We start from the raw sequence: 12729 nt of genomic DNA, 5'->3' as shown, positions 1-12729 counted from the left end.
CCACAGCTTGATGGAATTTGCCAACATTGCAAAGATTAACTTTTCACAAAATATTGAAAACTTAAGGGTTAATTCCTCATATGGTATCTAAAGTATGACTATTTGGATAATTTGGTACATGATGTATGAAAACAGACAATTTGGTGTCACAACTCTAAAATTTCGAGCATAAAAACTCAAATTTCGAAGTCATGAAAAACACTAAAACAATCTCAATGAATCGAAACAATTTTAAATGCCACAGCGGATCATCTCTGAGTTCAAAATACAACTCAGTCAACCGATTATTACAAACCAAATTTATAATTCGACATTATAACAAATGGAAATGTATAATCCTCACAAAATTCTCACCACAAGCTGGAAATAAATAACTTCAAGTCCTCTAAACGGTCTGTCAATTCCCGCTAATCCACACCAGCAGAGTTATCCACTACACCATCGAATTGGTGCACCGGAATTGTAAACACAAACCCGGTAAGTTTTACAGCTCGTATGAGTAAAATAAAATATAACTCACATATCAATATATACGAAAAATCCACAATCAACAACAAATATAAATGCACACATGAGCCAATGAACGGCCCATCTGGTTGTCCAAAAATATGAAAATGAAAGTGCTCATGAGAGATTGGGCAACCCTCTGTTTACCCAAATGTATTTATAACACGGGTACTCATGAGAGCTGGTACACTTGTGTTACCCCTCATGTAGTACACCGCCGACATTGGGCAACCTCCTGCTACCCAACATCCAAAAATATGAGTACTCATTAGCCGATAACCCATATGTTACCTCACTGTGGCAGCGCGTGGGGCCCACGCGCCGAGCCTAGGGCCCACGCGTAGCACGCCACCGCCGCCCCATTTCTCCTCAACTCCTTCTCCTCTACCTTCCCACGGCCTCACGCCGTCTCTAGGCCACTCCACTGCCCTTCATGCGCCGCCTAAGGCGGCGGTATCTCCACTAAATCCCTCCTCCTCCGATATCCTCCAATTCGATTCAAAACAACCACAAATTTACATCAAAGCATCACAACAACCAACCTAGGCTAACCTCACCTCGATTCGAGCTTGAGGACGTCGAATTTTCGCCGGAGAAACGGCGACAGAAGTCGCACGGGCTCGGCTCGTGGTGCGAGGGTTCACGACGACGCAAGAGGGTGCGCCGACCTCGGGGTCGACTGCGGAGGGCCGCGCGGTGCTTCTTGGGCCGGCGGTATGCGACACGGGCGGCCGGTGATGGAGATCGCCGGCGAAGACAGTGAGGGAGAGAAAGAGTGCACGGGGAGGAAGAGAGAGAAGAGAGAAAAGGAAAGAAGGAGGCGCGGGGTGGGTTTCCTGAAAATGGAAACCCTAGTTCTATTAATTGTCTATTTATACCCGTTTTCAAAATCGAAAACTACTTCCGTCGTTAATAACTTTCACGTATGATGTCCGATTCAAATGCGTGACGTGTCCACGAACTCGTATCGACGAGCTCTACCACTTTTGTGAAGGAAGTTTTCACAAACGATCGACGGAGTAAAAGTCGATATTCACGTCACGGAAACGTAACGTTTTTCTAAATAAACGTTACGATAATGTTTCCGTTTTCGACATACTATTTCACGAAGCATACAAAATTCGTTTAAATAAATTTCACAAATTTATAAACTTAAAAACTATCCAATACTCGTTCCGAAAAATCGGGTTATTACATTTGGTACCTGAAGTTCTCATTTGTAAGCCATTTTGATACCTCTATCAATTTTGATAATATTTTTAGGGTTATTTTGGTCATTCTAGCCCTAAACTTATTAAATTCACATTTTTCTTCATTTCTTCATATAATTGTGGCCTATTTGGAGATAATTAAATTGATATATCTACTCCACTTAGCATTTAGTTCGCATATATCAAAAATAAATGTTTTTCTTAATATACTTATTGTATCCTAATTATTTTTTACAAAAGAAATAAATTGCCTTTATGCAATTGTAATTTTTGATTAAAATAATTTTTTTAAATTATTTATAATTAAAATTAATTTAGATTGATAGTTACATTATGAAAATTATATAGGTAAATCATCACAGATACTAAGTAGATGAGTTATCAAATTTTTAGTGATAATTTAGGGGCAATTTGAAGGTATTATGAAAAAAATGAAGTAAAATAGAGAAAAAATGACGGAAATAACCCTGAAAATATGGTCAAAATAGCTTAAATTTGAGAACTTTAGGTACCAAATTGTCCGTTTTCATACATCAGGTACCAAATTATCCAATTAGCCAAACATTAGGTACTATAGGAGGAATTTACCCAAAACTTAATTGATATACATATACCCATGAGATAATTGAAGGTCCAAAATTTTTGTCATTTAATGGAGAATTAAGTTATTTAGAATATAAAGTCATGAGCAATATAATGAAGAAGGTTTCATCAAGCCAAACTTAACACGCAGACGGTCGCAATTTTGCAAAGGTTTTGTTTCCAGAGGAAGAGGATCCATAAGGGTTCTTAAGGTTCAGTGAGTCATGGATTTGCAGAAGCTTTGTGTGTTGGTGTTTGAGTATATCGTTTTGGTAAAAATACAATCGTGGGTGGGTGGTGTTAAGGCTAATGAGTTTGTTGTTGTGGCCGTGTGGGTGCTAGATCTGGAAGGACCATTGAATCCAAAAAAAAAAAAGACGAAGAACTCTTGCCTGCAGTTTGCGGAAGTATAAAGAATTATACAGAGTGAAACGGTGTTAACATTCCAAAAATTCATTCACATCTAATCTTAAATGTTGTGGACGTGTCCTTAATTATTGGTTAGATACATGTATCAGGTAAATATAATAATTTCTTATTTTTTAGAGATTAATAGAGAATTTTTACAATAGCTGTTAGAGAGTGAATTTAATGACTAATTACGCAGGGCGGGATATCAGGACATAATAGTGCATTAGAACCATTAATTGTTGTTGATTCTTTCCCTACGTATCTACCTTTCTAAATTAAGCCCCAATAGGTACAAATTTGCCACACTATTTCCCTACGTATCTACCTTTCTAAATTAAGCCCCAATAGGTACAAATTTGCCACACTATTTCCCTACGTATCTACCTTTCTAATTTAATCCCCAATAGGTACAAATTTGCTGCACTATTGACGATTCAAATTCCTCAGTACTAGAAACTTAGGGCTTCGATCGATCAGTATGAAACCAAAATATACCTTCTTCAACCATTCTCCATGAATGGACGCAAAGACCTCAAAGTCAAAACCCTTTTTGTTCTTAATTCATTTGGAACACGTACAGCATTTTCAAATGCATCCATTGATTATTCTTGGATAGTTTCTTCTTCTCCACTCCCAAATTTCCCAAAACATGTTAATACGCCGCATCTGTGTAAACATCCCTTGCTTTGTTATTCAGCAAATAAACCACCCCTTTTGTTGTTTAAGGCATGTCGATCAGTAGGTTTTATCAACATCAGGATATATTGTTATTCTAAGGTAGAAGCGTGCCGCTGGTTTATGACATTCAGGGCTAGTAACGCACCATACTTCTAAATCAAAGCTGGACTTCCTTGAGGCATAAGTTATGACAGCTTATTGGATGCCTTGCCTGCTAGCCTCATGTACACGGTTCTGGATATACCGTGGTTCTTATACTAGTCTGATTGGGTTGGATGGGAACTGAAATACACTGAATAGAATATGTTTTTCAGTTTCGTTTTCCAGGCATAACATATCAATAATCAATCTCACAATGCAATCACTAAAAGATTATGATTCCTTTTCTTTCTTTTTTTCATTTGTGCAGTAAATTTTTTTGATATTAAGTGAGAATTGATACATATGTATGTGGGCTCAAATTGAGGTTTGGAGTAGTCACTACATTATGTGTGTGTTTTTTATGAGGTTGTGTGTTGCATAACGTAATACGTTGTTGCAAATTTCTGCCTCTATTTCTATGTGAAGGTTATATGATAGAAACAAACTGACAAGCTTACTAGGTTATGCAGATGAATATTACAAAGGGTTTATCCTGATCAAATCAAAACTTAAAATTGATTATGGCATTTCTTGAGCAAGGGATTATAACTTAGATTATATTATCATTTGAATTAGTAACTAAGTACCCTTTTTCAACAGTACACAAGCATTTTTCTTGTGAATTCAGCAACTTCAATAATTAGTCAAAGGGATGGCAACTCGATCCCCATTCTTAATCCTTACCTGAGAAAATAGGCCCATACTCTGTCCTAAAATACAAATCAGAAATCTGCAAGTCATCTTTCATCATTTCTGTTAGAGAGTACTTCTAGGAAATTAGTAGTTTAATGGAGGTTGATGTAAACATGCCAATTAAAGCTGAAATTATACTCTAGCTAAAAATATAAAACATATATCATACTCTAGCCAGCTTTCATTCTTCTTCTGCTCTGTTTCTTATGCAGTCATCATGAATTTCAGGAGGGGTTCAATAATATAAAATGCCAAGTACATAGAATCTACATTGATAAAGGTGCAAAAATGATTAGAACAACCACACCAGGCGATGTAGGAGACTTAAAGATCAAGCCCTATCTCCTTTAAGCACTTAATTCCTGAAATCCTCCATAGATTTAGCGGTTGGATTGAACCACAAGTTTCCAGCTGAGTCCTATAATTAAGCTGTCCACGCGTTTATCTTTACTTCTTTGGTGCTTTATATATATATTTCTCAAGTCTCACATCACAATCTCCTTTTCCTCTCATATATCTGGTTTTTGTGAATGTGAGATAGACTTGGTTTTGTAATTGAAATATGGCTGTACATAGTGTTGAACGTGATGCTGGAGCTGCACCAGAAGCTATTCTCGAGAACGTGTGGGCGAGCTTTATTGGTGTTGATGGAGGAAATGAAGAAAAAAGCAACACAATAGAAATATCAAAACCATGGGATGACCTTCCTAGTCTTGATGGGAGAGAAGGCTCAATGGAAATTCTTCAGAGGCTACCAAGTCTCGGTAGGTGGATGTCAATGGGAGCTGAGGCCTGGGAAGAGTTTCTCGACACTTGCGTTATTCCTTCTTGTGATATTGAGAAGTCTTGCACTGACAAATTACAAGGAAATGGGGCTGCCGAACCGGCCGTGGAAGTGAAGATTGAGAGAGTAGAAAAACTGGCAGCAAAGCATTACCGTGGTGTTAGGAGACGACCATGGGGAAAGTATGCAGCAGAAATTCGAGACTCGTCAAGAAAAGGAGCTAGAGTTTGGCTTGGGACCTTCGAGACTGCTGAGGAGGCAGCTCTGGCATATGACAAAGCTGCTTTGCGAATCAGAGGTACAAAGGCACATCTTAACTTCCCTTTCGAAACAGTTGCAAAGGCTATGGAACTTGAGAATCGTACCGTCAACAATATCTGTTCATCTACAACTTGTTCCCAGAATGGTTTGAATCCTCGTAAGAGAGGAGCTAGAGAGTGGGAAGAAAATGTTGAGATAATGACTGAAGAACCTGCATCTAAAAGAAACGCAAGCATGGGAAAGGTGTTCGGAGATGAGTTTGATGTGTTTGAGTTCCAAGACCTGGGAAGTGATTACTTGGACAGTTTGCTCTCTTCGTTTTGACAAACCAAATGACCAGATCGAGATAATTGAACTTCTACACAAACGCGTATAGCATTCTTAGCTGCCCTTATAGGTAGATCTAGCAGTGTTTTCGTGCTTAGAGTCATAGAGGAAGAGTTAGCAAATGTGTCACCTTATAGGCTTATATATTGCCATGTTGTTTGCAACATCAAATCAACATGAAGTTACACGTTTTTGGTGCATGATTGTTAAAATCAAGATTCTACATAAAAGTTATACATGAATTCAAGTATTCACCTATGAAAAATCAACATCAATGCCATGAAACATTAATCACAATAGCAATACAAACATCATACCATATGAGCCAATGTATAACTAGGTTCATTGTTTTTTTTTTGTTACGAAAGAAAAAACAAAAACTAGCCCATTACATGCTGGTGCCCCTCGGGCATCCTAAACCAAATCTATCAAAGTTTACAAATTGCACTACTCTTCTTGGATAACTACTTGTCCATGTCCGACATCCTGTGATCGAATGTCTTATATTTGCCATTGCATCCGTATCAAAGTTTGTTTCTCGGTAAATATGCTTGAAAGAGATTGTCTTGAAGCTTTCACTTGTCCTCTTGATATCCTCGACAATTTGTTGTACTCTCGAAGGTGGTTTGATCTTCCCATTAACTGCATCTATAACCAGCTTTGAGTCACCCTCTCAGGGGCGGATCGTAGAGAGAGAGAGAGAGAGAGAGAGCGCACCCAATAACCGCTGGGCAAGAATAAAAATTGGCAGACTATGTATATTTTTTCTGCTAGGAAAAAAAATGATACGGCTCAAATCCCGACCCATCCCTACCAATGTGAGTTTTTATTATCCAATCTATGTTTTTTTTATATTATATTCATGCATTATGGTCATCGTAGACCCTAGTCTAGTGTCTTTTGAGATAATCCTTCTTGTTTTGTCATGTAAATGTTGGTGACATGATTTTAATATCTGGATTGATCAGCCCATTCTTTTATTATTATGGAGAATTTTGTTGTAAAAAAAAAAACACTCAAGCCCAAGACATGATTAAACTCCTTTTACTCATTAATCTTTTTCTTATTGTTTCACTCACTCAGATCGTCATTGACATTTCGAGTTTATTAGAGATCGTCATTGTACATATAATTTAATTTTATGACAAATTACTTATTTTAGTTTGCAGTTCTTATATCTTTTTTGAAATCTTGATTAATACTATGCAAAAGAAAATTACATTTTGACTCATTAAGAGTTTTACCTTTTTTATTTCAAAAATTTTCTGCTCACCTAATTTTCAGACGCTAGATCTACCACTGCACTCTCACTTAAACATCTAGATAGCCATTATCCTTTGTATTAAGTAATTGGAACTGAGGTGCTCCCCCTAAGTATCTCGTACTTGCTATGATCAGAACTCCTCATGATGGACAATTATATGTAATGTAATTGTACGTTTTGAATAGAATCAATAGATGTATGCGTTCTTGCAGAGGAATCGAATCAATCAACATGGATTATAGCTATCATGTTGCTTTAGAAGCAAGTTTAAGTGTTGTGATCAATGTGATGCAACACGAGTCGTACAAAGAATGTCAACTCTAATATACTGTTGGATCTTAGCCCAAAAGGCTTCGAAACAAATCTAACTGGGCCTGTGGTCTTTGCTGCTATTAAACCCTTTAGGTTGGTAGGTCCTCTTTATGTAGTTTATTTATAAAATAGAAAGTTGGAAGTTCAGGTGACCTGATCTATTTAATTTATTTGAACTCTGCAGAATTCTTCTTGTTTTTCGACCAAAAAAAAAAAAGAATTCTTCTTGTTCTTTCTTTCATAACCCTAAACCCTAGAAAAAAATCGATATGGTGCTGATTGATCATTATAAGGTTCTTGATTTACCGTCGGGCGATGAAGGCAAAAATCTTACAGAGCAAGAGATCACAAGATTGACCAAAAAAAAAAAGAGATCACAAGGAAATACAAAGAAAAGGCTCTGCTCTTGCATCCAGACAAGAGGCCAGACTATCCCCTCGCCGCCGCCGAGTTTCAACAGCTCAAGGATTCCTATGAGGTGCTCAAGAACCCGAAATCCCGGGAAAATTTTCATTCTCAATTATTTTGGGATGGGATAACATTAGGAGACGTGTTCGTCTTGGCTACTGGTATTACATGTTTTTGTGGTGGGGGGTTTGGCTGCTGCTGGTGCAATGTGTGTGGTAAATAATACATGGCCTTGTTAAGAATATATGTACGGGAACTGCTGATTCAATAGGCTGGACATGCGATTCTATGACCAAGCTAATCAGAAACAAAGAATCCGAAAATAATAATGAGGTGAGAGCGTTATATATATAGTCATCTCCTTCAATTTTTAGACTTCAGTTAACTTTTCTGGAACATATATATTTTAAGTTTGGATTGACAAAACACTGCTCACATATAAGTTTCCAATCTCAAAACTAGTTAGAGATTTTCATAATTGTCGATCTTTTGTGTCACGGTCATGAAATTTCAAGTGTTAAACTAAAAAATCGAAGCCATAAAAACTCTAAAACAATCACAATAAATCAAAATCATCTTATAATCACAGCGTATCGTAACTGAGTTCATAGTATATCTCAGTCGATTTGATTATTACAAAACCAATTTATAATTCAAGCATTATATCAAATGGAAATGTAAAATCCTCTCAATCCTCACCACACAATAGAATTAAAGAAACTTCGAAATCTTTAGAGTAGCCCTCCAATTTTGCTAATCCACACCTACAAAACTATCCCCCTACACCATTGAATAGGTGCACCGAGATTGTAAACACAAACCCGATAAGTTTTGCAGCTCGTATGAGTAAATAACAGTATAACACGCATAGTAATACAAGAGAAAAATACTGAAAATATTCAATTATAAATGCACTCATGAGTCACAAGACGACCCATCTGGATGTCCAATAATATCTGAAAATATAAGTGCTCATGAGAAATTGGGCAACCCATCTGTTTACCCGAATACATTTATAATACGGGTACTCATGAGACCTAGGTACTCATCGGTTACCCCTCATGTAGTACGCCGTCGGACATTGAGCAACCCATCTGTTACCCAATATCCCAAAAACATGGGTACTCATAAGCAGGTAACACATATGTTACCTCTCATGCATTACACCGGCAGACAAACTATAGCTCTAACTGAATCGTAACTGTCACCTGGTCAAGGCTAGGTTCCGATATGCCAACACGTCCGAAGACAGGTCCGAAAACAGAAAAACGTTTTAACATGACACAAGTTAAAACCACGTACAATACAATCCTCACATGTTATTGTAGAAAAATCAAGCTACTCATGCTCAAATAACATAAATATTAGTGCTATAAATAAAGTCATTTAGAAATATGAATATGACAATATATAATATAGCAACCCATATATATGTATCATTTTTTACCATTATACACATACACAACTCACTATATCATATACATATCATAGTTCGGTCTTTTAAAATAAAGCATAATTATGAATCACAGCCAATGGTAGACTCGTCATAGTGAGGTTTACTCACCTTATTTTCCTGAGCGTAATTTCCACAATACCAAAAGCAAATCCTTCACTTGTTTTGTCGATTACCTAGTTGTATAAAAAATGGTTAGAAACGTTACGTAAAATATCAAATGCCAAATAAGTACTACTGTTTACTGTTCAGCAATTTACGGTTTTTACGTAATTACTGTTCATGTACGTACTGTTTACGTATTACTATTGTAATAACCCGATTTTTCGGAAACAATTATTAGATTGATTTAAAATTTATTAAGTTTGTAAAATTCATTAAACGTGTTTGTTTCGCTTTGCGACGTCGGAAATCGAAAACGGAACCGATATCGGAAATGTGAATTAGAAAAACGTTACGTTTTCGCGACGCGAGAATCGACTTTTACTCCGTCGCTCAGTTGTGAAAACTTCATTCACAAAAGTTGTAGAGCTCTTCAATACGAGTTCGTGGACACGTCACGCATTCAAATCAGACGTTGTACATGAAAGTTATTAACGACGGAAGTTAGTTTCTGATTTTGGAAGTGAGTATAAAAGGAATTTTTTTTAGAAGTAGGGTTTCCGAAAATGGAAACCCTCCTTTCACACCGCCTCCCTCCTTTTCTCTCTCTTCTCTCCCCTCGACCCGACCCTCTCCTCCTCTCTATGAAAATTCGTCGCCGATCTCACACCTCCGAGCGACGTGGTCCTCACCGCCGGCACCTACGCCCTCGCCAGTCCAACTCCACCCTCCTCCGAGCAAGACGCGCCCCATCACGTCGCCGGGGAGCCGCATCGAAGAACGAAGTTTTCTGCAACGAGCTCGCTGTCGATCCAAGCATCACCGCCGAGTTATGGGACCATGGATCCTCTCTAATCGACGTATGGGCGGCGTATAACATGAACTCGGGGCTCAAATCGGAAGCTTGTACGTTGGAGGAGAACTTAAACTTTATGAAACTTTCCGGTGATTTTTTGGTCAGACCCCGGCAATCTGGGTTACTACGAAGGTATGGTTGTGATCTCCTTCCCTTGCTCGTGATTTTTCATGTTGGAGTTATGATGATTTGATGGTTGTGGACGAAGGTAGTAGAGCGGCGCGTGTCGCTGTCTGTGGCGGCGCGTGAGCGCGAGTGGAAGGGCGTAGAGGCGGAAGGAAGCCGTGGAAGGAAAGGAAGGAAGGAGATGAGAGGTTTTGGGGCGGCGGTGGCGTGCTACGCGCCGGTTTTTAAGTCGGCGCGTGGGCCCCACACGCTGCCACAGTGAGTGGCGCTCGAGCGCCACGCGCGGTCGCCGGAGGTGGCGCGTGTACCCCACCTTCCGCGGGGGCGCGTGAATCGTGAATTCAAAACAGTAATTTTGTAAAAATTTATTTTTACGTACGGTAAATGTAAAAGTGATTTATGTATGGTAAATGTGAATTTATTTTACGTACGATAATTGTAAATGTAAAATTACATACAGTAAATGTAAAAATAAATTCGAAAGGGTAAATCGTAATTATTATTTATTGAAATAGTATTTACGATTGAATAGTATGCATACGTATAGAAATACGTAAATAGTATGTACTCGTAAATGAATACGTAATTAATATGTATTTGTATAGTAATACGTGAATAGTAAATATGTGAACAATAATTTCATAAAAACCAGAAATTGCTGAAGAGTAAAATATTATTACTGTTTCGGCATTTAAGGTTGTACGTAACGATTCTAAATTCACTTCTTATCTTTTCAAGGTGATCGATACTTCAAGTAAAGGATTCACATGTGGAATCGTGGAAATTTCGCTCAGGATTATAAGGTGAGTAAAATCTCCTAATGACGAATCTACCCTTGCGCTCAGGAATATGCTAAAGTTTAAAGAATGAACTATGATATGTATTTGATATAGTGGATTGTGTATGTGTATAAATGATAAATAAGTACATATATATGGTTTGCTATATTATATACTGTCGTAAATTCCGTTGTGAATAAGTTCATTTTGGTGTTGAGATTTATATATTGAACATGTTTATTCAATTTGTACAATAAAATGTGATGATTATTGTGAGTGGTTTTAACATTGAGTTTTGTTAAAACGTTTTTGCCTTCGGACGTGTTTATGTCTTCGGGTGTGTTTTATGTCTTCGGACGTGTTTTCTGTCTTCAGACCAGTCTTCGGACGTGTTGGCATGTCAGAACCTAGCCTTGGCCGGGCGAAAGTTACGATACAGTTAGAGCTCTAGTCTATCTGCCGGGGTACTGCATAAGAGGTAACAGTTGGGTTATCGGCTTATGAGTGCCCATATTTTGGATATTGGGTAGCATATGCTTGCCCAATGCCGGCGGTGTACTAACATGAGGGGTAACAGAGGTGTACCTGGGTCTCATGAGTACTCGTATTATAAATGCATTTGGGTAAACAGAGAGGTTGCCTAATCTCTCATGAGTATATATATTTTCATATTTTTAGACAACCAGATGGGCCGTCTAATGACTCATGAGTGCATTTATGATTGATGATTTGTGGATTTTCGTATATATTTTTATGCGAGTTGTATTGTTGTTTTTACTCATACGAGCTGTAAAGCTTACCGGGTTTGTGCTTACAATCCCGGTGCACCTATTCGATGGTGTAGGGGATAATTCCGCAGGTGTGGATTAGCGAAAATCGACGGATAACTCTGAGGACTTGAAGTTATTTTATTCTATTGTGTGGTGAGGATTTGTGAGGATTTTTACATTTCCATTTGATATAATGTTGAATTATAAATTTGGTTTGTAATAATCGATTTGACTGAGTTTTACTTTGAACTCACTAATGATCCGCTAGTGACATTAAAATAATTTCGATTTATTGAGATTGTTTTAGAGTTTTTATGACTTCGAAATTTGAGTTTCATACTCGAAATTTTGGGGTCGTGACAATTATACACCAATGTACTGTTTCAGTAAATACTAATCACCGATTTATTATTTCAGAAAATTACTTTTACAATTACTGAACATAAATTACGTTTTATAAAATTTAATGTTCGGAATCACTGTTCACGCTCCACCCAAAGTAGCAGCGCGTAGAGCTCACACGCCGCCTAAACCAACGCGCGTGGCTTGCTCACCGCCGCCCAAAACTCTTTCCTTCCTTCTCCTCCTCCCTTCCACGGCCTAATGTCGTCTCCCTGCACCTCCACAACCACCCACGCGCCGCCACAGACGGCGACATGCGCGCTTCCGCCTCCTCCTCTGAAACCATAATAAATCAACAAATTCAACCACAAACATGTAGATCGCACAAATGGAGACATTTTCGTACCTAAATCGGGCCCTAGGACCGTCGGGAAGTCGCTGGAGGAGCTCGAATCGCCGACTGTGCTTGGTTTCGTGGTGGACGAAGTGTCGCGCGATTCGAGTCCCAATCCGATTACAGGTGGCACCGGGGGGTGAGGAGCGGTATAGAGGGACTATCGCCGAGTTCTTGTGTTGCCTGAGACGGAGCTTGGACGGCGGCGAAACGCAGGAGCTTCCAGTCGTCGATCGAGCTTCGATGCGGTGAGCGGCGGTGTGATGTGTCCGAGGGTGGTAGCTGGAAACCGTGCGATGCCTTAGGGACCGACGGTGAGAGCCACAGA

At 38.6% G+C, this 12729-nt stretch overlaps 1 protein-coding gene across 1 annotated transcript; it reads left to right on the top strand.

The window, feature by feature from the left end:
- Positions 1–4785: 4785 nt before the first annotated feature.
- Positions 4786–5622, top strand: LOC126788731 (ethylene-responsive transcription factor ERF091). The gene has a single exon (XM_050514747.1). The coding sequence runs from the start codon at positions 4786–4788 to the stop codon at positions 5590–5592; it is 807 nt and encodes a 268-aa protein (XP_050370704.1). The 3' UTR covers positions 5593–5622.
- The last annotated feature ends 7107 nt before the right edge of the window (positions 5623–12729 follow it).

This window comes from Argentina anserina, chromosome 3, assembly GCF_933775445.1.
Source record: "Argentina anserina chromosome 3, drPotAnse1.1, whole genome shotgun sequence".
Classification (NCBI taxonomy): Eukaryota; Viridiplantae; Streptophyta; class Magnoliopsida; order Rosales; family Rosaceae; genus Argentina; species Argentina anserina.
The sequence above is the reverse complement of the archived record's forward strand: the minus strand, read 5'-3'. Positions and strand labels throughout refer to the sequence as shown.

What these genes read in the sequence shown, in the direction of transcription:
- LOC126788731 (XM_050514747.1), top strand. Translation starts at nt 4,786, where the DNA reads ATGGCTGTACATAGTGTTGAACGTGATGCTGGAGCTGCACCAGAAGCT.